The sequence below is a fragment of the Pipistrellus hanaki genome (genome assembly GCF_964339955.1).
Source record: "Pipistrellus hanaki genome assembly, chromosome: 4".
Lineage (NCBI taxonomy): Eukaryota > Metazoa > Chordata > Mammalia > Chiroptera > Vespertilionidae > Pipistrellus > Pipistrellus hanaki.
The window spans coordinates 44,831,630-44,857,075 of record NC_140506.1 but is presented as its reverse complement, the minus strand read 5'-3'; the positions used below and the strand labels follow the sequence as shown (position 1 = coordinate 44,857,075).

Here is a 25,446-nt window from a genome sequence, read left to right as displayed (position 1 = left end):
AGAATCTACCGTTTAATTTTTTTAATGTGAATTTCTCTTACCTTTCACTGGAGATATTTCTGCCTCATCAACTGATATCAGCTGAATGGTGAAACGCCTGTCCTCCAACACAGTGTCTTGAAGTGTGTGCAATACAATGGTCTTCTCGGACTCAGTCTGCACCAAACAACAGGAGTGAAAAATTCTCCAAATTGATTGACACCATATTTTGAATGTTCTCATTAGCAAATATATTGATATGATATACTAAAAATGATGTATTTTAAAAGTATCCATAAGCATTTTTGAAGTATATCATTTTTCCCTCCTAGAATTATGGGTTGCTTCTAAAGAGAATTACTATATAAAAGTTAGCTCTGACCATAAATGCTATTCAAGTTCTTAATAGAAAGAAAAAGGGGGGGGGAGATGATTAGCACAGCTTCTAAATTTATTAAAAATGTTCAATGATTGGAAGTCCAATCTCTTAAAGAGAGCTATATGGTCACAGCATGATGTAAAAACACAAAGGTCAGACAGAGGTCTACCACTTATACAGGTCATCTTTCTCCTGCCCATTTCACTCTGCCCTCTACCCATCCCTGCTTCCCTCCCATTCCTTCCACAGTTGTTGATCCCAAGAGTGCTCACTGTCGTTCCCTTCCTCTTGCCTTACACTTAGCTCAGGAATTTTTTGGAACATGTTTTCAGTGTAGGCTGGGCGGGAAGGAACAAAGGAAAGCAGAGGACAACTAATGAACGCTTTGAGACATAACCGGGTATCATTTTATCTTTACTTTTTCTACCTCTGCAACTCATTGTCCTATGCATCAATGATTACTTTTCTGCAGTTTGAATTCTGATGTTTATTTCCTCTCATGTACATCTTAGTTCTGTAATTATATTTTTTCTCTGAGACTTTTAATATTTTTTACTCAAGCTTTTCTCCATTAATTCATTATTTCTATTTCACAGTAGCTATACTTTTAAAAAGTTTTTGTAAGAGTTTCTAGGAAATGTATTTCCTGCCTCAACCTAATTAAATCTATTCATAGAAAAAAATCTATCACTTATGTAATACAATGAATCACTTCAATGCCTTTATTTGCTTAGATTTGCATAAAGAAGTCTTACAATTTTTAATATTCTCTCTCTTTTAATGCTTTTTTTGTTAATTGTTATTTTGTGAGGTTTTTAAAAACTTATGTATCAGTTCCATTTCTCTGGTTTTTAATGGATTTGCTTCTTTTTTTAATATATATATATTATTGATTTTTTACAGAGAGGAAGGGAAAGAGATAGTCAGAAACATAGATGAGCGAGAAACATCGATCAGCTGCCTCCTGCACATCCCCTACTGGGATGTGCCTGCAATCAAGGTATGTGTCCTTGACTGGAATCAAACCCGGGACCCTTCAGTCTGCAGACCAACGCTCTATCCACTGAGCCAAACCGGTCTTGGCTGCTTCTTATTTTATCTTTATTAATTTATAAAAGATGTTCACAAGCATGATTCTAAAAGCAAGGTGGAAGATACACCCAGGATTCCCTCATTGGGGGCTTTGTGTACTATTGCAGAGCTAGGTTTTCTGTGGGTATGAGAAAGCCACCGGATTGTTTTAAGCAGGGGGTGACAAAACATGGTATATCTTATAGAATGTTAACCCTGTCAGTGGCACAAATAATGGACAGAAAAAGGAAAAGATTTAGAATAGGATTACAAATTAAAAGACTCTACCTGATAAAAGATGATGGAGGTGTGCATCATCACAGACATGATAGAGAAGGAGGCAAGGTGAGAAAGGATACTTAAAAGGGAAACTGACAAGAATCGGTGACCAAATATATGCAAGAGTTACAGAATGGGTGGAGAGGGGGCTGACACCCCAGAAGTCCAGCTTGGTTGACTTATTTTGCCCTCATTCAGGAGAGGAAATATTGAGAGAAGAGTAGTTTTGATGGTAGCATAGAGGCAGTGACTGAACTAAATTTTGTTTCAGATGTCTAGTGTGTGTGTGTGTGTGTGTGTGTGTGTGTGTATTTGTGATTTTCCCCTATTATACATATAATTTCAAAGGAAGTCCAGACATAGTAAATACTATCAAAAGAATTTGTAAGTAAGACTATGAAAAGGAAAAGCAAGCAAAGACAAATTAGAGAAAAACTGCAGGGGTCCTGATGCTGAGTATACCTCATCAAAATGAAGTGTCCCATTCAAAGGACTGAGGTCCTCTTTAGCCATCTCATCCACAGTCCACTGCAATCGGACAGCTCCTTTTCCTCCTGGCGATCGGACAACTGTCAATGTCACATATGAATCAGGGTCATCAGACAAAAGGGATTCATCAACCATTACCTGAAAGAAAGAAAAACTGATAAGATAAATTAAAAAAAAAAAGTAGGGAAACAATCTTATTTCTACTCACAATGAAACTTTTGAATTTAGAATTCTGTCTATTTCACCAAACCCCATTTCCTTTTTGTTCTGGGCACTCGGCTACTTGGTATTTCCTAGCCACTCTTGCAATTAGGTGGAGCATGTGACTGAATTTTGACCCAAAAATATAGACAGAAGTAACACATGTTATTAGTAGTCTGGCTATCAACTTCTCATAGAATCTTCCATAGCCCCGCCTTTCCCATTTGCCAGGTGACGAGAGGGGACTCTCGGGATCTGGAGGAGGACAGAGCCACAGGATGGAGAGAGTCTGCTGCCTAAGATGCCAGTTGATGAAGAAGTGTCTGTTAGACCCCAACTAGGAACACTAATGTAGGACACTTGCATAAAGAAGAAGTAAAATAACAAAAAGAGAACTATTTTGTTAAGTGAGATTCAGGGGTACTTCTTATGACCATCAGGTACCCCACATAATATAGACTTAAACTGCCCTCTGAATTATGCAGTTCGCCAACTTTAGTAAGTCCAAATTTAAAAGAGATTTTATTATTATGACATAAAGACAGAAGGACATTTAGTACGTTAATTTACCAATACTATTTATTTCTACACAAGAGACTTGGTTCAATTGGATGACACATATTTACTGTGAAGTAAAGTCCAAATTGAGCCTATTATATCCACCTATTATGGAAATACGAAACATAATATAATGCCTTCCATTTTCAAGACAGACAGACACACTTAACGAATGTTTAATTTAATATTGTTTTGTTTTTTTCCATGAGATTTTGCATTGGTGCAAAGAGTAGGGATTTGGAGCCAACTGACATTTATTTTCCAGTATGTCAATTTTTGCACATAAACTTATTGAAGCCTCACAGAACCTGAGGGCCAGCTATCTATATGTATACTTGGAGAAGAGGATCCTGGAGCTTAGTAGAGATGTTTCACCCCATAGCCAGTGCTATGCCAACCACTCCTCAGAGGCCAGAAATATTAAACAAGAAAAAAATAAAGTAAAAAAACAACAACAAAAAAAAAAACACCACTATAAACAATCTGCCCAGATAAGTCCTTTTTGTCTTCACAGATAACATTTTAGCTTAGGTTTTACAAGAATTCCTTGGGCCTGGGCTATTCCCAAGGCTTTAGTGCAGGGGTCCTCAAACTTTTTAAAGTGGGGGCCAGATCACGGTCCCTCAGAGAGCTGGAGGGCCGGACTATATGAACTACTAATCCCTACTGTAACACCTTGGCTGCGCTCACTGCCCAAAAAACCTGGCGGGCAGGATCAGACTCCCCTGGGGGCTGCATGTGGCCCGCGGGCCGTAGTTTGAAGACCCCTGCTTAGTATATTTGGCATATTGTTCTTGGGAGCAGCTTAAGAATTCTGGTAGATTCATATTGACAATCTTTTCTCGGTGTTCCTCAGTGCTGAATCTAATCTGTACCATCAAATGAGGTTAACAGAATGTTCACTGTGTGCCCAATAGTGAATATCTTAGATACAAGTTAAAAGGTAAACTCCATGTGATCAAGAGCCTTTGGCAGATATAAAGATAAGAATCAAAGAAAGTAGTCATAAAGGGCTGGTAATAAGCTAATATTAATACCAACAATAATAAAAGCAGCAATTGGCAACTACTGAGGATAAGCCCAGTTACAAGAGCTTCCCGTATATCAACTCACTTACTCCTCACAACAAGGGTTATACAGTAGGGTTTTGGTGGCCCAACTCTTACTATCCTATATAATAAAAATGCAAACATGCAAATCGACCAAATGGTGGAATGACTGGTCACTATGATGTGCACTGACCACCAGAGCGCAGATACTCAATGCAGGAGGTGCTCCTGGTGGTCAGTGTGTTCCCTCCGGGGGGGGATGGGAGGGTGGGGGCGCGGCAGGCCAAAGTCATCAGTCGGCTATCCCCCCAGTGCATGATTTCATGCACCAAGCCTCTAGTTAGACTGTAAGACAAATTGGAAATTGGAGGCTACTGCAATAAGCTATGAGAGTTCAGGCCAACGGTGCACTAAAGTAGTTAAAATTAATAAACAAAAATTATTTATTAATAGTAACATAACTCTTTATTTTCCCTAACAAAGAAGTTTGTATATACACCATCCAGTATGTAAATCCAAAAAGAGTGTGACAAAGTTAAAAGCAAACACATTTTATAAGGTTTCACCAATTGGAAGTTTGATTATTAAGTCCTGAACTTTTTATCTAACTTGGGAAGCTAACAGACATTTTATAAAAATTAAATTATACATTCACATGTATTAAAATATTTATTTGCACACACACACATAGAAAGAAAGCCTAGATAGAAATACAACAAAATATTAGCAATGTCTATCTCAGGGCAGTAATATTTAGTAATATTATGGATACTTTTACTGTTGTCTTTATACATTTTTGTATTTTCCTAGACCTTTTCTGTTGCCTGGAGATATTCACAGCTACTCTTGTGAACCTACAACTTCTTACACACCTTTAGCTCTGCTTATTCCTTTCCAAGAAAGAGTTTCATTAGGCTATTGCAATGGGAGTATGGTGTCCCTCTTATGGTTTCATTTTCTTATGAAGCTGAAATTTCAGTTGGTAATTATTAGGCAATTATTATGGTATCTTTAAAATTTGGAGCATCTAGAACATCCAGCACTGATAGGCAAGTTATAGGACTAGCACTGCATCTTCAGGGCAATGAGGGCAATGATCATTAGAGCAATTTGTAATTATATAAATGACTGATGGTGGATTGCTGACTACCTATAAGTGATTAAATAAAGGGAACAATGAAATATGGATACAAAAAAGTTATTGTGCATCCCAGAATTACCTAAATATTTTTATTATTTCATTTTAGAATTTTCTTTGAAAGGTAAAGTCGTAACAATTATTACATAATCATCATGTAGTAATTAAAATATTGTTTTACGGCCCTTTATTTTATATTTAAGATGTAGGGATAATTTAGCACTAGTAATTAAACCTGGCTACACAAATGATTAGCTAAGCATTTTTTCTCTCTCAATGGTTGAACCAAAAATATTGAGCTACCTTTTCCAGATCTCAGAAGTAGACAGCCAATGGGAAGTAAGAGGGAAGAAAGAGAAGAAATATAAAGAAATGCATGAGCTGGGGTGACTACGGGTTTTTATTCAATATAAGTCAAGAAAGAGTACCAGAAGGCAGGGTAATATAAACACCTCCTCAGCTAAATCCATCTTGGGGTGGAGCACCAGATCCATGACAGAAGCAGGCCTTGTGATCAGGATGTTGGTCTGCCAGCAGGGCAGAAAGAGAACACATGTATGGGGGAAAGTACTATTTGGTTTATTACACTTAATAAGTAGGAATCTGGTTCCCTTTATAACTGCCTGATGTAAGAATTATCATTACTATCAAATTGCATAGATTGGATGGTTGGCCCCTAATTCATCAGCCAACTGAAAAGACCCTTGAAAAGAAAATCACAAGTAAAGGGTTCTGAAGGGGTTTTAAAAAAAAAATGAGACACCTTTCTACTAAAAATTACACAGAAAAAATTAGCCTAGAAGAAGCCCCTCCCCCAATGTATTTCACTTACAGTCTTTTCTTCAAATCCAAATACTCCAAATGGAGAATCATTTTGTGGAATTACAACTGTTACTACAACATCATCACCAAGTCTGCCACCTCCAGTCACCCTGATTAAGGAAATACTAAAAGTTTCCATGAGTTCAAATTCAGCATCATCAATTATGGTTATTTCCATCATGGCAGTAACCTACAAAAGAAAAGGAAAGAAGAAAAAGAGAGAGAAGAGAATGAAGAAAGGTGAGATAGAGGGAAGGATATATATTGTGATATCAACTTTTGAACATATATGGTTTATTTTTTAGTTAAAATTTAAAAACATAATACAAAAGAAAAATGCAGAATTATTTGCCTGTTATGTTCATAATAGCATTTTAAAGTCATTCATTTATTGTATTTCAGAGAAATGTATAGTTTATTATGTTCAAGATATAGGCAATTCTATATATTAAAGAGGAAATATGCAAATTTACCATCACACCCTCACAAGATGACTGCCTACGACCAGGATGGCAGGGGGGTTAGTGAGGGACAACCAAATGACTGAACAGCAGGTTGTGTGGGGCGACCAGGCTGGTGGCGGGACTGTGAGAGGCAACCAGGCTGGCAAGGGGGGTCAGTTGGGGGTGACCAGGCAGGCAGGCTGGTGAGCAATTAGGAGCCAGCAGTCCAGGATTGTGAGAGGAATGTCCAACTGCCAGTTTAGGCCCAACTCCCAAGGGGTACTGGATTGGAAAGGATGCAGGCTGGGCTGAGGGGACTACTCCTCCAATGCACAAATTTCATGCACTGGGCCTCTAGTTATATATATAATATAGTACTTATAGATACAAAAAATAATAAAGTCTTATTCCTTATTTTATTTTTTGGTTAATCCTCACCAAAGGATATTTTTTCCATTGATTCTTGAGAGAAAGTGGAAAGGAGAGAGAAAGAGAGAGAAACATCAATGTAAGAGAGATATATCCACTGGTTGCCTTCCATACACCCCGACCAGAGCCAGGGATACAACCTATTACCCAGCTATGTGCCCTTGACCAGAAATTGAACTCAAGATCTTAAGGTGCACAAGCAACATTCTATCCATGTAGCTATGGACATGAAGCCTTATTCTCGAACAAAAACAATTAAAATACCATGTTGGCTCTAATAAGCATTGCACCAACATAAAGTTTAGTATACTAATTATTAACATTGCATGATATAAAATGGTTCCATAGAAATTATCATTGTGTTTTACAATTATAATAAATCCCATTAGTTCCAAATACTATTCTTAGAATGTGTGTGTGTGTGTGTGGGGGGGGGGGGGGGGGGGGGGGAAGAAAACCCAAATCTGTTCTTAAATGTTCATGTCTGGGTCTATCTTAAAAGTTTTAATGACTTATAAGTAAATAAAACTTAGTCCAGATGGTGATTTTACTATTCATGATTTAAAAAAAAATATCCCAGGTAGCCATTATCAATAGGCTGGAGCATCATCTAGTCCACCAAAAGTTGGAGGGTTCAATTTCAGGTCAGGGCACATAACTAGCTAGGTTGTGCATTCAATCCCATACAGGAGGCAACCAACCAATGTTTCTCTCTCATATCTATGTTTCTCTCTCTCTCTCTCTCTCTCTCTCTCTCTCTCTCTCTCTCTCTCTCTCTCTTTCTATGTCCATTAATTAATTACATATTAACTAACAGTATTTCTGTTTGGCTTGACAGAATTCAGAGTATAATTCATTTAGCAACCATATTGCACAATCATTTAATGGATGTCTATAAAATGTTTTAAGTACAACCAGAAAAATGCTAATATGTTCATAACTAGCATACTTGTCTATCTGCAAATTTAAGAATCCCATGAGATGGCTTAAAGTCCTCCGGGCCAGCACTGTCCAGTGTTGCTTTCCAATAAACATCTACGGCCCCAAAGCTTCCAGCCAGCCGGACGACGGGAACTCGAAGAACGTTCAGGGGTGGAGGTGCCTCATAAGCAGTGATAACTCCAACAGCATTCTTTAAGCAAAGAATAGAAGTTAAAATGCAAGACAAAAGTAACTCTCGTACAGGCATCACTTTCTAAATTTATTATTTATACTTATAGTGGCTATATTTACCCACCAAAGTAGAAATAGTTTCTATATATATTCATTTAGAACTGTTACATTTAAATGTAGTATGAATAAATTTATTTAATCCTTGGGTCTATCTCAAAGAGAACTAAGAATTAGTCTATAAGATAAAGTTAAAGACAGGTATTTATAAATATCTTCAAGCAAAACCACTTATTTTGCAGAAAATATATGACACTGGCCAAATTGGCAGGTGCAAATGGCCATATCACTATAAATATATTAAATTCCTCTCACTCTGGTAACATGAAGCTTAAATATTCCTCTGGGATCATTATTTTCTTCTATCATTATCTCAACTATTTCCATTCCAGGTCTCCGAACGCGTGGCTGTCCTGCAGAGAAGTCAGAGTTCACAAGGTAAACCTTGGTGATGTTGACAATGAATCCTTCCTCCAGCTCAGGAGCATCATCCTGGAGGTGAGCAGGGAAGTGGAGGGGAAGGGAGGGACAGAGAGGGTGCTTTATTTTTTAAAATATATTGAATATGCTTTGGATATTTGAAATGGGTAGTTCTATCACACTTTCTAAAAAGATTTCTTCCTATATTTTAACACATTCCCATTGACAAAATCAGAATCTTAGAAAATATTCAAGCTTAGGAAATAATAGAAGCTTCATACTTATTAGCAAGTAAAATAATTTTTAGAATTCTATCCTGCAATTTTGAATATATTGTATTGAATATGTTATTTATACATACATATTTATATATAGTTATATATAGTTATATATATATATAATACCTTCCCCCAAATGTAGGAAAAACTGGTAAATACTACATACACCTTAAAAGCAAAAGCCCGAGATTTGTAAATCTAGACATAATCCCTCATTTTAATGAATTGTTTTAAAGACTTTTACCTTATTATACAATAGGTAATAAACAATTTCAAAAGATAAAAAGAATACATAGTGAATAGTAAAGGAACTTTTGCTCTGCCCCATTCTTCACATCTTTCCCATGTCTTCCCCAGAAACCACTATTATCTAATACCGTCAATACCATTATTAGTAACACTAATGTTATATTTATTTAACAATATAGAATATTGTGTTATATATTGTATTCTAACATAAAAATGCAATATTTAATTATGTAATATCATTGATTACACTATTAATCACTTTCAGTTTCATTTACAGATCTACCCACATAAGAGACAGAGCATAGCACTAAAACCAGATCTAAAACATCTGAAAACTAATCTTAATTCAACTAATTGTATCATTCAATGAAAACATTACCCTATCAATTCAACAATAAAAATAATCAGATTGATTTGGGCATTTTATTCATTCATTTACCATAAACCAACCAACAAATGCATCCAATCAGACATATAATCCTACTAACCACAGCCTAGACTCACCGGTAAAATGGTAACTCTGACGTAAGTTTCTTTTATGTTTTCTTTCATGATTATTGTTGTTTCTTGTAGCACATAATCCTCATTCTCTGTGGCTTGATTATTGATGGGCAGTAAGAAATTGGGTTTAGCTATCAAGTGAATGGCAATGTCTCCACGTAGTCCTTTATCGCGAACAATTTGTAACTGAAGAGTGGTGATGTTCTCTGTGGGACAGACATGACTCAAGTGCATAAGACTGCCTGTGTACTGTCAATGCTATTCCAGGCACTTAGCGTGGAATGTCCTGCACTACCCCTTTTAGGTAGTTAAGGAAAGAGAAGCAAAACAAAGAACATGTACACTCACAAGGAGCACCTTGTGCTGTGCTCACCGATTCCCAAAGTTGTGCTGACATTCCATATACACTGCAAGCAATCCATCCCAGTTCTAAGCCCTCCCTGCTGCTTTCCTTTCATACTCTTCTATGTTGCCCATGTCATGCACTTTAACAGAAATTACTGAAAATCTTTTTTGAAATATATTTTTTTATTGATTTCAGAGAAGAATAGAGATGGAGAGAGAAACATCAACGGTGAGAGAGGATTATTGATTGACTGCCATCTACACACCCCCTACCCGGGCATGTGCCCTTGACTGAAATCGAACCCAGGACCCTTCAGCCCTCAAGTGGACACTATATCCACTGAGCCAAAGTGGTTAGGGCCTGAAAATCTTTAGAAAAGTGCATACATGCGGGTTGAGCAGAGGTACTAATTACAAATGCTAAGAAGATTCTTCAAAAATGAATAAACACCAAAGTCATAATTTAATAACTAGTCATTAGAACCATTTTGCTCTTATAGTGAGATACCTATCACAAGGCTCAAAGTATTCTATAGCACCTATGTTTTATTTAAGTTTTTAGATTTTTAAACATGTAATTTGCCATATAAATAAAGAAAAAAATGCTTGTCAATCTTCCTTACTGGTCTGTGCATTTCTAATAACCAAATACCATGTCTTTGTTTCCAGAACTCACAGCACAATTTCTGGTACATACTTGTGCTTTAAAAATATTTGTTAAATAAATAAATGAACAGGTCATTACATTTTAAACCTATTGCTTCTGTTGCATATATACAGAAATATAAAGGCCCAGATGCATAATTACATGTCATTTTTCTCATCAACTCCTTAAATGGTAGGACACTGATGTTCCTATTGGAAAATTTTAGAAACTTTTCATAGCATATTTAAAATATATACATATTATAATTTAAAAGTGGCTTTCCTAAAAGTATATATAACTTTTTATTTAAATAAGCCAAATCACCTTTACCTACAAAAATCCATTTATCCACTAATATGAAGAGTTACTTAGGCAGATTTCAGCACTAAGCTGAAAGGAAATAGGGACTGATCACTTTTACTTCAGAGAAAATATCATTCTAATTATTGCTTTAGATTTAACAATTAACACCTGCTGTACCATATGCATTTCTCTGTGTTGCTCCTTGTTCCTGATAACTTGAAAATCTAGAGAGGAGATCTGAGTGAGGAAATAGGACAGATAAATAAAGGATGAAAAAGAGAAAGTAAAATAAAAACCAATCCTCTTTACTATAATGCTTTACTAAAATAAGATTTCTATTATAATAGTCTCAAAATAGTAAAAATATTTTCTGAATGTTTGCATGATCATAAAATTCAATAATTATAAACAAAAAAGGATTAAGACCTGTCCAATTAAAAAAAAATATCACATAAAAACAGAAATGTACAGTTAAATTATCCAATAAAACTTACTAGAACCTGAAAAAGATTTAACAAGATTTACCTTTGGGCTCTGCTACCCTAACAAAGAGAGACTTGGCATGCCAGCCCACCAGGCCATAGGGTGAGTCACTGGGCAGAGTGGTTATCACAGACTTGCTTCTTTTCTGATCAATAGTAGCACCTTTCGATGGGTCCTCAACCCCTTCGGTGCTAATGCGGGTGAGTGTTACGGTCACAATCTCTGATAACTCTGGTACATCGTCAGCAAGAACGGTCAGGGTGATTGTAGACAGTGCCTGGCCTTCAGAAAAGGACATCTAAAATTTTAAACAAAGAAAATTTCACCTATTTTTTCATTATCACCGTGCAGCAATAACAGAGATTAGATTTGTTTTATATTGGCCACAACTTAAATAACAAGAGGTATTTAAGCAACATATCTACAAATCAAATATCTTTCATATAAAAAGTGAGATTATTAAGGAAAAAAAATCTATTACTAAAACTTAACCTAATAAAACTATAGCCAAATTATTATATCCTGAGGCCTACTTTCTATTAGAATATGGAGTACATAGTCTTTCTGTGGGAATCTAAGTCCTAGATACCATATATAAAAATCTATAAACATTAAGAAAATGGCATATGGTTTAACAAATACTTTTCTCTATAAAATTTGGGCTAGGATTGCTATTTCCCTTGGGTAAACTCTGATTAGATGTATCATTTACCTATTAATAAATCAAAATAGAGGTGGAGAACAAAGAATAGGCAGAGATACAAATCAGAGCATCATTCTCCCCCTTTGGTGTCTCCGTTGTCTGAAGAGTCAAATCCAAGTTTGCTAAGTGGAATCAAGTTATTTTCAATAGGGCTTCTGTCTGCTTCTTGAATGTCATTTATCATGTTCCTCATCTCATCAATAGTTACCATAATTTAAAAGTGACTTTCCTATAATTTTATAAATTACATACCACTCCTGAGATAGGAAATATATCACTAATACTTCCGTCAGCTTCCCATGCTACAGTTATACGACCATAAGTTCCTTTTAAGCGCTCAACATTCAAGGTTACTAGGCTATCTTGCTCCATTTCTTCCACTTGCTTATATAATGAATTCTGAAAAATACATAGGAAGTCACCAAGGTTATTTGAAATTACCTAAGTAAACTTCTATTTCATGCTACCATACATTTGCAAACTTCACAGCATGGAGCAACATGATATAATAAGTGAAAGACAATAGTTCAAAAACCATAATATAGGATGACTATGATTTGATCGAAAAACACACGTTTGGAAAAGTAAAGATTAAGTTAAAATAAACAAAAATGTTAGTTTAGAATTATATTTATTTTTGTTTCCTTGTTTCTATGTTTTTCAAATTTTCTTCAATGAACATATCTTCCTTTTATAATCAGAAACAATATACTTTTTTGAAAGCATTGTACATAGCACGTAAAACAGTTTGTAGAACCGAAAGGACCTGAGAGTTGGGAGAAGGGAGGCTTCTTCTTTGTAACCTTTGGTAATCCCTCTAGGTCTCTGTTTTCTATTTGTTAAATCAACATGGTCTCCAAAGTCCCACCCAAATGTACTGATGTCATGAAAGTCAGGGAGCCCTTTCTGATCACTTACAACTGTCTCTTATCCTTAAATTTATATTTTTTGAAATGTTTCTATAGCTGTCCTGTTTCCATCAATGTTTCATCCTTAGCTAGTAGTCTTAAGAATATTTTTCCTGCCAGAAATATCATTTTCTCTTGTGTTAGAATGCCATACTCTCTTCCTTTCATCTGTACCCCTAACCTCTTTCCTTTGTTCCAAACTTCGTTCTAGCTCGGTGTGACGATAACATTCCTTGTCTGACAATGCAACATCTCTTGCCAGCCATTTAACGAATGTTTCCTCAATTTAGTATTTCAAAAAATCCCTTCTTTACAATATCCCTGGTTTCTTTACAGGCAACTTAGCAAAAAATATAAAGACTTCAAAAAATCTTTTCAGTAAGATATTTCTTGCCTTTTTACTATGATAATCTGAAAAGAGATGCCCCCATTCATTTCTTAAAGTCTCAATTTATTGTAGAATGTTAACTTGAATATGTATCCTATCTCATAGCGATATTTCACACAGCATTTTAACACAATGTTACAAATGTTATATAGTAATAAAATATTGCTCAAGGCAATCAAACATTTCTGCAGAAAACGCTGTGATTTTAACACATCCATATAATTTGTTCACAAAAGACAATGCTCTGGCAGCAGGTGGCCAATGAGCATTAGAAATGTGATCAGTGTGTAAGTGTAAAATGCACACTGGATTTGAAGATAAAATATGAAAAAAAGGATGTAAAATATTTCATCCATAATTTTATGTTGAAATTATAATATTTTAAATATACTAGGCTAAACAAAATATAATATTAAAACTAACTTACCTTTTCTTTTCTTTTTTTATGTGACTACAAGAAATCTCAAAATTACACATCTGGCTCACATTATATTTCTGTGGGCAGAGCTGCCTCAGAGGAAGCTGGCCCACCTTGAGTTCAGAATGGGCCAGGCTGGGTAATAGGGTGACCCTACAACCTTTGCAAGAAATTGACTCAGGACATTAGTATGTCAAAAACTCCTCCTCTTATCCCTGAAACCTCTCCTCCTCCCATGGTCCCTATCTTGGTGGAAGGCAAACTCCTGCTTCCCACAGCTCTATTGTTTGTTGCTGGATGACTTCAATAGTCTCCTAACTGGCCTTTATCTGTTCTTGCCCACTTACAATCTAGTTTCCATTCTATGACGAGGGTGTCCTTTGAAAGGCCTGCCTGCAAGATTGGCCAACTGTCTGGGAACTTGAATTTCAGGAGGGTTCTCACCATTCCCAGAACTGACAATGAGCTCCATTTGCTTGACCTGTTTGAATGCACAATGTTTTATGTTGAACACCAGGGAATCTGAAAGTTTATATGCCAGGGAGAGGGTGCCTACATGATCAGTCCCCATTTAAAATCCTGAGCAGTGAGTCTCTAATGAGTTTTGGTGGTTGATAACACTTCTCACGTGTTGTCATAACTCGATGCTGGGGGAATGCATTCCTTGTGATTCCACTGGAAGAGAACACTGGGAAAATGGTACCCAGTTTTCTATGGACTTTATCCTAACAGCCTTTTCTCTTACATGATTTTGTGTATCACCAGTCATCAAAATAACAACTATGAGTTTTATGAGCCCTATGAGTTCTCCTTGCACGTCACTGAACCTGTGAGAGCTGGTGGGGATTCCTGACGCACCTGGGCCTCCTCTGGCCTAGCACACTGGTCAGCCACAGTGAGTTCCCTGCTGCTTTTAATAGGCAAGGCCTCACTTCAGGGCCACTCCATTTGCTGATGGTTTCTCCCTGCCCTGATTGTTTTCTCCCAGATATATGTGCATCTCACTTCCTCATCTCCTCCAGGCCTTTGTCCTCATGCACAGTTCCCTTTCCTCAGGAGAAAGCGTCTCCATGTGTACAATGCACATAGAGTTACAAACTTCTCCCTCTCTCTCTTTCTCTCTCCTCCTCCTCCTCCCCAACCTTACCTTCCCACCACAGAAATAACAAAGGCATAATAGGACAGTCAAATATTTATGAGTAATGTGTGTGATCAGACACAGTGATTGGTATCTACATCACTGTCTTCTGGGAACATGGGTAACAGCAAATTCAAACTCCTGGGCCAAGACCAACTGGTGCCATTTCAAATTCAATCTTATAAAAGGAATCAGTACAAAAAGTAAAGTTTAGACGGTCCAGTGTGTAAAACTAAATTGCAAGGAAGCAGTAGATTTGAGCTTCGAATGCACAGTAGGGGGTGAAGCAGGCAAAAGGAAAAAAGAGAGGCTTAAAATACTCAAGTACAACTCGCTGAGTGCTGATAACAACTATATATAAATGCAGTGAATACATGATTCTGAATTCTAAGTGTGAGATCTTTGGAATCATTACCTGAGCAAATCCAACAACTCCATAGGCATCATCATTAGATAGAATAGTGATTTTTACATAACCATTAATACCAATCTCTGCTCCTCCTCTAGGATTTTTAAGCTGAACTCTGAAAGATTCTTCCTCCTCTGGAACTGTATCATCGAGAATATTTACTGCGATTATAGCTTCTCTGACACCAGGTTCAAATATCAGTTCACCTGAACTGACATAGAAGAACGCATATAGTCAGCTACAAGTTAAAGACATATACATAGTACATTGCTCATAAAACCCTTATAATATTGACTGATATTCAAAGTTTGGAAAAATCACATTTCATAAGTAAAATTTTAATCTGAATGATTCATATACTACTAACTTGGTAGAATAAATATTAGAAATCTGGATAAAAACCAAATCTCTGTTTATAAATAGCTCTTATTTTTCATACATTTTCAGTCATTAGATAAAGACTTAGAAATTAGGTATCATATAAAATTATGGTGAGTAGGTGAGTATAAAGACAGCATAAAATGTTTAACCTACCTAGGAATAAAGTCAGAAAGGCTCGAGACATAGGCCAGCTCATATATGTGTGAGTGGGTGGCTCCCACTAGAGCAATTAAATTCTTGCTTGAATTAAGGGACTTGACTGTGACCGAAGCTGCATCGTGAGCAGAAGGTGCTTCCAGAATAAAAGAGAACTGGTTCAGCTCTGAATTCCAGCCATACAGAGCAGACACAGAGTGGCCAGTAAGAAGTATGTGCACTGCAGGAAGGAAGGGAAAGGCAACTAGAGTCAATTATAAACAGTCACCTCACATGCTCTCTACATACATGCCACAGCAAAAATCTCTCCAACTCTCAGTGCCATTTACTGCTCGGTATACAACACTAAAAAACTTCAGACTTAAAATGGGAGAAAATAAAGAAACCACCAAGAAACATGAATAAATTCCAGTACTCATTGAAACACACTGGAACATGCAAACATCTAATAAGATTGGGTATTAAAATAGCACATAGAACCAGAAACCATGAGTCTGTTCCAAAATGTTTACCCATAGGATAAAATGGAAAACCCCATACCCATTCTTAAACATTGCGAACTACTGATTATTTTTATCTATGGGGGAAAAAATTACTATTGCAGTTTAGTAAATGTTGCATAAAAGGTCAAGATTTTAAAAAATGGTTATTAATAAGTTTGTATTTTTAAAATGATCATATATTTTTCATAAAGCTTTGTAAAATTGGACATATTTAGTAAAGGGAAAACGCCTCAGATGGATCTCAACACCTCTCAGGTTTAACTGATTCTACAGTCTCAAGCAAAATCATAAAATGAAGTGTTTTGATCATCACTGATGATGAATCCAACCCTGCGAGACACACTCCTATTCATGTCCTTGCAATCTGATTAGTATTACAAGGCAGCAAATAGGTAATCAGACTTTTAGAGTAGGAAGTTTAGGCTTAAATCTGAATATAGTGTGCAGAGAGTGTTTTCTCAGAAAGTGGGCATTTGTACTATTTTGTACAATTTGTACTATTTGTACAATTTCAGGATCATGAAATCGGGCCAGGAATGTACGAGGGGAAGAAAAAAATCTCTACTTGAGGAAGAGGATTTTTATCCTTTTTTGTTTGTTTGTTTGTTTCAATTACAGTTTACTTTGTATTGGCTTCCAAGTGTGCAGCATAGTGTTAGACAATCATATTCTCTATAAAGGGCCCCCCTGATGTTTCCAGCGCATATTTCCACCTGGCATCACACATAGTTATCACAATAGTATTAACTATAGTCCCTAAGCTGTACCTCACATCCCATAACTGTAACTACCCATTTGTAGTAATTCATCCCTTCAACTCTTCCAGCCGGTCCCCCAATTCTCCTCCCCTCTGGCAACCACCAGCATGCCTCTGTGTCTCTGAGTCTGTTTGGGAAGAGGATTTTAACTATAATAGTACCGATTACAGAATTATCTTCCATTTAGCAAAACTATAACAAATAAAAATAAAAGCATCCCACGTGTAGGCAAACGGATAAGATTACTTAAGGAGTGAGTGTATAGAGAAGTTCCAGGACTAAGCTCTAAAGCAAGCGTTCCTAACCATTCAGAGACCTGGGAATACAAGAAGAAACCAGTAAAAGATGGAACAGCTAGGTAGGGCTTCATGAGAAGCAGTGTCTGCAGGAGAGAGCCAAGTTCCAGAGCAAAGAGAAGAGACTATCCTGAGAAAAGTTTGAGATACAGTGTATCTGTCTTACAGGGGGCACTGTGGAAGAATTTGGGGTTTGGGGGAAATGAGATGTGAGCATCTGGACTAGAACTTTGGGCTCAGATGGTTTAGAGCAGCGATTGCCAACTGGGGGTCTGCGGACCACTGGTGGTCTGTGAGGTCTGAAAGGTGGATGACCACTGGTCTAGAGCATGAACAGAACACATGGGAATGAAAATCTCATTCCCAGGGGCCTGTGCTTCTTATGGTAACTGAACAGGGATGGAGAGTACTACTGAGCTTAATCCAAATGATTTTCAAACGTACTATTTTTGATGAAGCTGAGAGTACCGGAGGACTAAAGTGAATGGGGTGAGGGTCTTTCCAGCAACACACAGAGCTTAGAGGATGAATGATATAATAAAGTGAAGGACTGCAACAGGACGTGGGACATAATGTTCAGTAAGGGTTAGCTATAGATTTCCATATTTCCTGAATCTCTTGTCCACATAGTCTCCTTTGCCTCCCCTTTAAAAAGTGGAATTTAGCAAGGCTTGGTTCAAGGATCCCTCCTCTCACACTACATAGTCTCTTTCTACATTTTCCTTCTCTGCAGGTAGAACATCCAATATCTGCAGTCTAGGACTCTCTTCTAAGCTCTAACCAGCAATACTTATTCAATATCTGCACACGAATGACTCAAAGGCATCTCAGTTGATTCCAATGAAACTCATTATCTCTGTCCCTAATCACTTCCTCCCAGTGATCACCATAATGGTGAAGGGACTACCACCAATGTAAAAATTAGACTCATTTTTGACATCCTTCCTATCTCATACCCCCATATCTAATCTATCATCAACTCCTGTGGATTTTACCTGTGAAACATTTTCTGGATGAATCTACTTGTCTAATTTTCGACCTGCATCACCCACTACTTTCCAAACTCTACCATGCAACATCTTTAGTCTGAAACATGCCACAAGCCTCCAGACTATCTTCAAGATATCTCTTACCAGCCTCTGAGCTTTTCTCCCCATTGTGTGCGCGCGTGCGCACGCGCTCTCTCTCTCTCTCTCTCTCTCTCCATCTCTACCTCTTTCTCTCTCTCTCTCTCTCTCTCTCTCTCTCTCTCTCTCTCTCTCTCTCACACACACACACACACACACACACACACACACACACAGAGTCTCTGTCTCTTCCTGCACCCCTCTTTCTCTTTCTCTATCTCCTCAACACCCTCTCATAAAAGACACCCACATACTTTTAGGATAAAGATAATGATCCTTTAAATCCCTCTCTGGACTGATTACATCTTCAGTTACATCCTATACCACTCTCCCCTCAGTGCCACTTTGACCTCTCCCAGGTCCTTTAAAAGCTCATGCTCACTGCTACCATCTGACCTCTGCACATGTTCCCTCAACCTAGAGCCCACCCTATGCTCAACTCAGCCACATGAACACCTACTTATGTAAGAAAGTTCTCGGGGCATCCCTTAGACCAGGTCAAGGCCTCTCCATTTTGTGCTGTGGGAGTTCTTTTTTTTCTTTTCTTTTTTTTTTTTAATATTGATTATGGTCTCACATAATTCCCCCATTCCCATATTCTTTCATAGCAGTTATCTGTATGCAGCCAGAAAAGTATTTGTGTGATTTTACATATGTCTCTCTTCCCTATTACCTGTTAAACTTCTTCAGGGCAGAGGTGATATCTGATTCTGCTTACCAGTGTTTTCTCAGGGCCTACCATTGTACTTGGCACATAATTGGCACTAAAGATATCTATTAAATAATGGAGAGAAGAGAGAAATGGGAGATACATTTATATGTTCTTACAGCCTTTGTTATATTCACTCTTCTTCCTCAATTTTAAGAATTCAGTCACCACACAATAATCTCTGTCAGGTCATTAACCAGAATAAATATGTAATCCTCATAGTCATGGCTCCAATCTAATGCTTTTAATAAAATATTTGACATATTCAAAATAATAAAATCCTTGAATATTATTTAATGCATAATTTCAGCTTTCAAGGGATCTATAATAAGCCATTCTAAATAATTACCTCTAATCTTTTCATACTTCTACAACCTCAAGTCACAGAAACAAAAGAATAAAGAAACCTCACAATGGGTCTTTTAACAAGCCTCTGGCAGATTTTTTCACGAATTCTTTTAGAAATGTGCCTATTCTATTTTTTAAAAGTCTTTAAAGAGGATTCTATAACTTCAATTAATAGCCCATTCAGACAGCATTCCTCATCCTTAAAAAACATTCATTAGGCAACTATTTTGAATTATAATAAGTGACTCAAGTAGATGAAGTTAGTCCACTTGGAAACTTTAAGTTATAAGAGAAGCAAAAATGATAAAGGTACAAACTTAAGGAAAATGTAGTCAAAAACAACACAAATCCATGATGAAAGATCCATCATTTATTCAGTGAATCAGTTGTTGAGTGAATGATGAGTACACCGCTCAAGTTGTTTATCACAGCAACATCACGGAGTGAAGGCCTGTGAGTGGCTGACAACGTAAAGGAAGTTATTCAAGGAGAAGATGAGCAGACCAGAGGTAGACAACAACAACATGAGAGCCAGAAAACCAAGGAATGTCCCAGAAGGGAGGTGCTGGGGTCTGAGAGAACCTGGGGACACAGAGCTGAGAAGTGGGGTGTAAGACGCATGAAAACAAAGTGAAATGAACAATCTATAAATAGGTAGCAAAGGGTAAAGGTAGTCAAATATATGGTGATGGAACTAGATTTGACTCTGGGTAGGCAACACACAATGCAATATACAAATGATATATTACAGAATTGTAACTTGAAACCTACCTAATTTTATTAACCAATGTCACCCAAATAGATTTAATTTAAAAAATGGAAGTTAAAAAAACAAAAAACTCTGATTCCTGGTAAACAGTTAAGGTCACTGAAGTTGGCAGTACCTAAAGGTTGCATGCCTGTTAGAGAAAGCAAGTCAGGCACCTAAAAGAAAAACTGCAAGAATAAACTCCCGTGTTTGTGCTAAATCCTCTACTCTTTTCAATAGCAATTACGTTGTAGATTTTAACTTTTGTGACTTCAACTACCTCCATGCACTGATGTCCCCGATGTCTAAACCCTTAATTGATTTCCTCCTGATTTCAGTTCCTTCTCACTAACCACCCACAGAGGCTTCTACATTAGCTCTGGCCTGGGCAGTTACAAACTACTGCCTCCAGCATATTCTGTCACCAAAGGTAGGTGGAGTTATGAAACATGCCTCTGATAATCACTGGTCTTTAAAATGCCTGCAAGGATTTCTCTGCCTCCATATAGCTCAGAGTACTGTTTGGGGATCCTTACGAGACTCTTAAAGAGACTGTGAAGTCAAAACTACAGGTGTCTCAAAAACTGTATACACATTTTAATAGCTGGTAGTCCAATTTTGAAGATGAAATATATTTTAATAAATACTGCCTTTATAATTATTCAAAGAGTGTGTTTACATTTTTGGAGACATCTTATATTTTCATAATAATACTAAGATGTTGTCTGTCTACTTGGGATTTTCCAGAGGATGTATGATTGATATTATTGCAATAAGCTAAATACTGATGCAGACACAAAAATCCAGATATCGTCTATTAAACCAGATGTGAAAGTTTCAAAAACAAAAAAGAAATGCCATTCTTTTTATAAAAATTTTGTTTGGCCCTGACTGGTTTGGCTCAGTGGATAGTGCGTCAACCTGTGGACTTAAGGGTCCCAGGTTCGATTCTGGTCAAGGGCATGTTGTGGGCACATCCCGGTAGAGCTGATCATTGATGTTTCTAGCTCTCTATCCTTCTCTCTTCCTCTTTGTAAAATATCAAAATATATTTTTAAAAAAATTTGTCTTGGAAAATACAATGTTTTGTTTTTAAATAAAGCATGTTATTTATGTTCACATGTAATGAGTTTATTGCTGTCATTCTTTTTTTTAAAATATATTTTATTGATTTTTCACAGAGAGGAAGAGAGAGGGATAGAGAGTTAGAAACATCAATGAGAGAGAATCATCAATCAGCTGCCTCTTGCACACCCCTTACTGGGGATGTGCCTGCAACCAAGGTACATGCCCTTGACTGGAATCGAACCTGGGACCTTTCAGTCCGCAAGCTGACGCTCTATCCACTGAGCCAAACCGGTTTCGGCTATTGCTGTCATTCTTAAATGAACTAATAAATAAATGTCTTTGACATTTCTCCATTTGATTTCAATCCAATAAAAATCAGTAGATATACACGCAAACAAAAACTCTTCAAGGGCCTCAATTTTTTAAGAGGGTGAAAAATTCCTAAGACCAAAATGTCTGGGAACCACTGGACCATCTGAAACACAGTTCAAACCCAGGCTGACATTCCAGGCCCACCTGTTTAAAGTCAAGTTTGTTTCCAACCTTACCACCATTCCATTCTGAATCAAATCTTTTGTCCCCACCATGCTAGTCTGCTCATTATGCCCTCAATGCCACAGACAATCCTGCCTTTCACTTTCGCTCATACCTCTTCCTCTCCGCACAATATTTCCTGCCAATCCTCCCAGGCAGAGCTCAAGCTCCGGTCAGAGACCCCTGAACCCCTCCAATTCTACCACTCACAGAGCAAATGGGATTGGGGCTCAACCTTGAATTATTATCTTACTATTTTTCTTGCTCTCCAACCAGACATTAAACCTTTGAAGGTGAGAAATTCTTCATAACAATGGCTTACAGGTAATACCTAATTAGTGTATGTGTACTGTTTAATGCATATAGAATTTCCTTATCTCGTTTTAAAAAGTGGGGCTTTGACTCTTCCAGACTTGCCTGCTGAGCCACTCAGGTTTGGCTGCTCCCAAGCTCCTTGAGGCACCTTAACAAGAGACACACTGACTCAGAGTGTGCCCCCTGCTGTGGGAGGCAGCCCCATAGGTTCACCATGCTGTGGGGCTGCCTCCTTGGGTGACCTTGGCTTCTTCGCCTTACTGTCACTGGCCCACCCAAGTGACTCCTTACCAGCCCTTAAATAACCCTATAGCCTTGAGACAGATTAACCCCTTGGGTTGTCATGAAAAGATTTTGTTTCAGAAACTACTGAGATTACAGTAAAAACACTGCTTATATTTCTAATGTGCAGAGTACAGTGCAGAGAACCAAGAAAAGATTTCAGACCATAAAAGAAAGCTGGGAAAGTGAACGAGAATGGCAAAGTTCTCACAACCATTCTCTAACTTCTTAAAAATTCTTCAGTACACATACTTGCAAGTCCCTTATAAATACTTTCATAGTTAAAAGATATAAATATAGCCTCATTCTTCATTTTTTTCCAGACAAAAATAATGTATTACCCTCCCTTATTCTTCACTCATGTTTCCCCCACATTTTAGTCATTCTTATTCTTCTCAAACACAATCCCTATTTTAAGAGTATCAGTATCAGTCATTTGAAAATTCTAGGATTTCTGAAAATATTATTGTCAAGATCTTGATTTTACATCCTTAATAAAATACCCTGTGTCTGGCAATGTAACACTACCTCTAATTCAGTGAGATTAAAAACATTCTGGCTTTCCACACTGCCCTCAGAATTAGCTAGCCGCTGAAAATCCCTTACCTATTCCTGAAGCTGGTGTGAAGGAATGGATCCTATTGGCAGCAAAATCCAGGGATTGAAAATACCTAAAAGAAGACTGTCCTGGCTCCCAGATGAAAATATCAATTGAACTCTGATCTCCTACAATAATAAATAAAAGTCAAATCTGAAGGCAAAAGTTTCAGAAAAAAAAATATGACAATTTCGCAGGAAATCTATAATAAAAACATTAAGTCTGATTAAAAAAACAAATTTTATAGGGGAGTCCTCAGATTTCATTTAAACAGAAATACAACTTATTAGGAAACATTTCAAGTCTTTTTGTATTTGTCACATGAAGTATATATTATACATAGTTAGCCACTAATCATGACCCAATATTAAAAAACATAGCAACAAATGTTTTACTTTTTAGGAGTGTTGGGATTTTATTTATGAAAGTTCCTCTAAGCAGAAAGAAGCATATTCATATTCAATAAATATTTTAAAAGTTTTATCAAAAGTTGTTAAGCACCACTTATTACTACTATAATTTACCCATGCCATCCCAAGTACAGTCATACAATATAAAAAGTTATCTACTTATGCTATAAGTATAATATCTTCATAGTTTTTCATAGATCTTTCCACTTACCCATCCATTCCCCAATTTTATTTTAATATCTTGAAAGTAGTGGTTCAGAACCCCTAAAGATTATGGGCATAACAATTTTCCCCCAAAATCTATTTGTAGCTGACAGCTAATATTTATCCATCAAGAAACATTATATGACTTAGCTAAAAAATTATTATGAGAGCATTTTCATATGAACATGCTACATGAATACTAATTTTGATAACTCTGTATGCATTACAAATATTATATCTTCTTACCTAGAGAGACAGTTTTGGCAAAAATTAAGTAAATATCATCTCCTGAAATCAATGCCTCGACTTGTGTTGTCCCACTGATGGGCACTTCTTGAAAGTTGACAAACTCATGACCAGACCATCTCAGTAAAACGGAATTGAGCCTAGCATGAGCCTGGGAAATGGCTAAGAACACAGAGCCTCCTCTGGTGAACAAGGCCATGGCCAGCACACCTCGGACAGGGAGTGTCTGATGCAGCACGAAGCTTCCTCCGTCCCACCGGAAGACCTGCAGGGAATGTTCAAATGCAGAATCCTTCGTGATGAGGAATCGAGCACTTGTGATAATTTAACCAGTGTCATATGTTTATTCTCCTAGACCCTTTAATTTAGTTGAGAGAATATTTTCAAACATGAGAAAATGGCAAAACAAGCTCTTTCCCCCTTTTTTCTGTATGTGTGAAAGAGAAAGAGAAGACACACAGGTAGAATGAATTTTAAAGTAAAGTTATTTAAAAATAAATCGGTTTCTAATAGACATCTGGGCAGGAGTCAGTGATAGCAAGAGAAGAGGAATGCCAAAAACAAAAGATAATTCATTTAAATATAAAAAAATTCAAAACTAGATGAGAAACTTTCTGATACTATAATATCATTCATTGCCCTCTCTCAAGCAAGAGAAACCCATAAACTTTTTAGTACTAATGCTGGCATTGCATACAAGTTTTCAGGGTGAGTGTTCATATGTTTAAAATTAAAAGACAATCCCAAATATATAACCTGGTCAGTTTCAGAAGAATTCTATTTATTCAGTCAACAATTGGGAATCTTATATGAGCCAGGCATTATTCTAGGAGTTATGAATAAGTAATATTTCCTTTTATGGATATTAAGTATTAGTCAAAGGCAAACAAACACACCAATAATTAAGTAAATGCACAATTATAAAATTGATACAAGTGCTAAAGGTAACAATTGAAATGATGTGATAAAGAACTATGGGTATATTAGGAAAATAAAGGTAGAGAGAATGACAAAATTTCCAAGGCAGGAAAAGTTTGTCATTATCTGAATTAAAACGGGTTTAAATGGAAGGAAGCTGATAGTTCTAGGGAAGTGAAGACCAGTTAGACTAGAGAGGTAAGGAATCTTTTGTTAGGGTGACCATGTAATTTATCACCAGGGTCCCTGAGCAAGCAAAAGGGACAATATTAGTAATTATATCAGGACAACTGGCATAACCCAACACTGTGCTGGACAAATGAGATATGGTTATCCTACTTACTCAGATGTATGCTAAATATAATCGGAAATCACTGAAGTTTGAAAATGAGGAATAAAAATAATAATAATAAATAAAAATAAATAAAATAAAATAAATAAAATAAAATAAAATAAAATTAGGGATAATTCAATATTAATTAATGTTTAAAATATTACTCCGGCCCAGCCAACATGGTTCAGAAATATGAACCAGGTCACGGTTCTATTCCTGATAAGGGCACATGCCCAGGTTGTCGGCATAATCCTCAGTGTGGGGCAAATCAGTGATTCTCTCTCATCATTGATGTTTCCATCTCTCTCTTCCTCT

At 36.9% G+C, this 25,446-nt stretch overlaps 1 protein-coding gene across 1 annotated transcript in view; it reads right to left on the bottom strand.

Moving 5' to 3' along the window:
- Positions 1-25,446, bottom strand: part of ADGRV1 (adhesion G protein-coupled receptor V1) — a gene marked incomplete at its 5' end in the record, with an annotated part of 423,052 nt that overhangs the window by 282,282 nt on the left and 115,324 nt on the right. The window contains 12 exons of the mRNA XM_084880847.1: positions 42-156; positions 2,171-2,335; positions 5,976-6,155; positions 7,787-7,969; positions 8,323-8,499; positions 9,459-9,661; positions 11,275-11,530; positions 12,188-12,334; positions 15,203-15,407; positions 15,731-15,953; positions 23,028-23,147; positions 23,880-24,144. Coding sequence (XP_084736973.1) covers positions 42-156; positions 2,171-2,335; positions 5,976-6,155; positions 7,787-7,969; positions 8,323-8,499; positions 9,459-9,661; positions 11,275-11,530; positions 12,188-12,334; positions 15,203-15,407; positions 15,731-15,953; positions 23,028-23,147; positions 23,880-24,144 — 2,239 coding nt within the window. The remainder of the gene's footprint in view (positions 1-41; positions 157-2,170; positions 2,336-5,975; positions 6,156-7,786; positions 7,970-8,322; positions 8,500-9,458; positions 9,662-11,274; positions 11,531-12,187; positions 12,335-15,202; positions 15,408-15,730; positions 15,954-23,027; positions 23,148-23,879; positions 24,145-25,446) is intronic.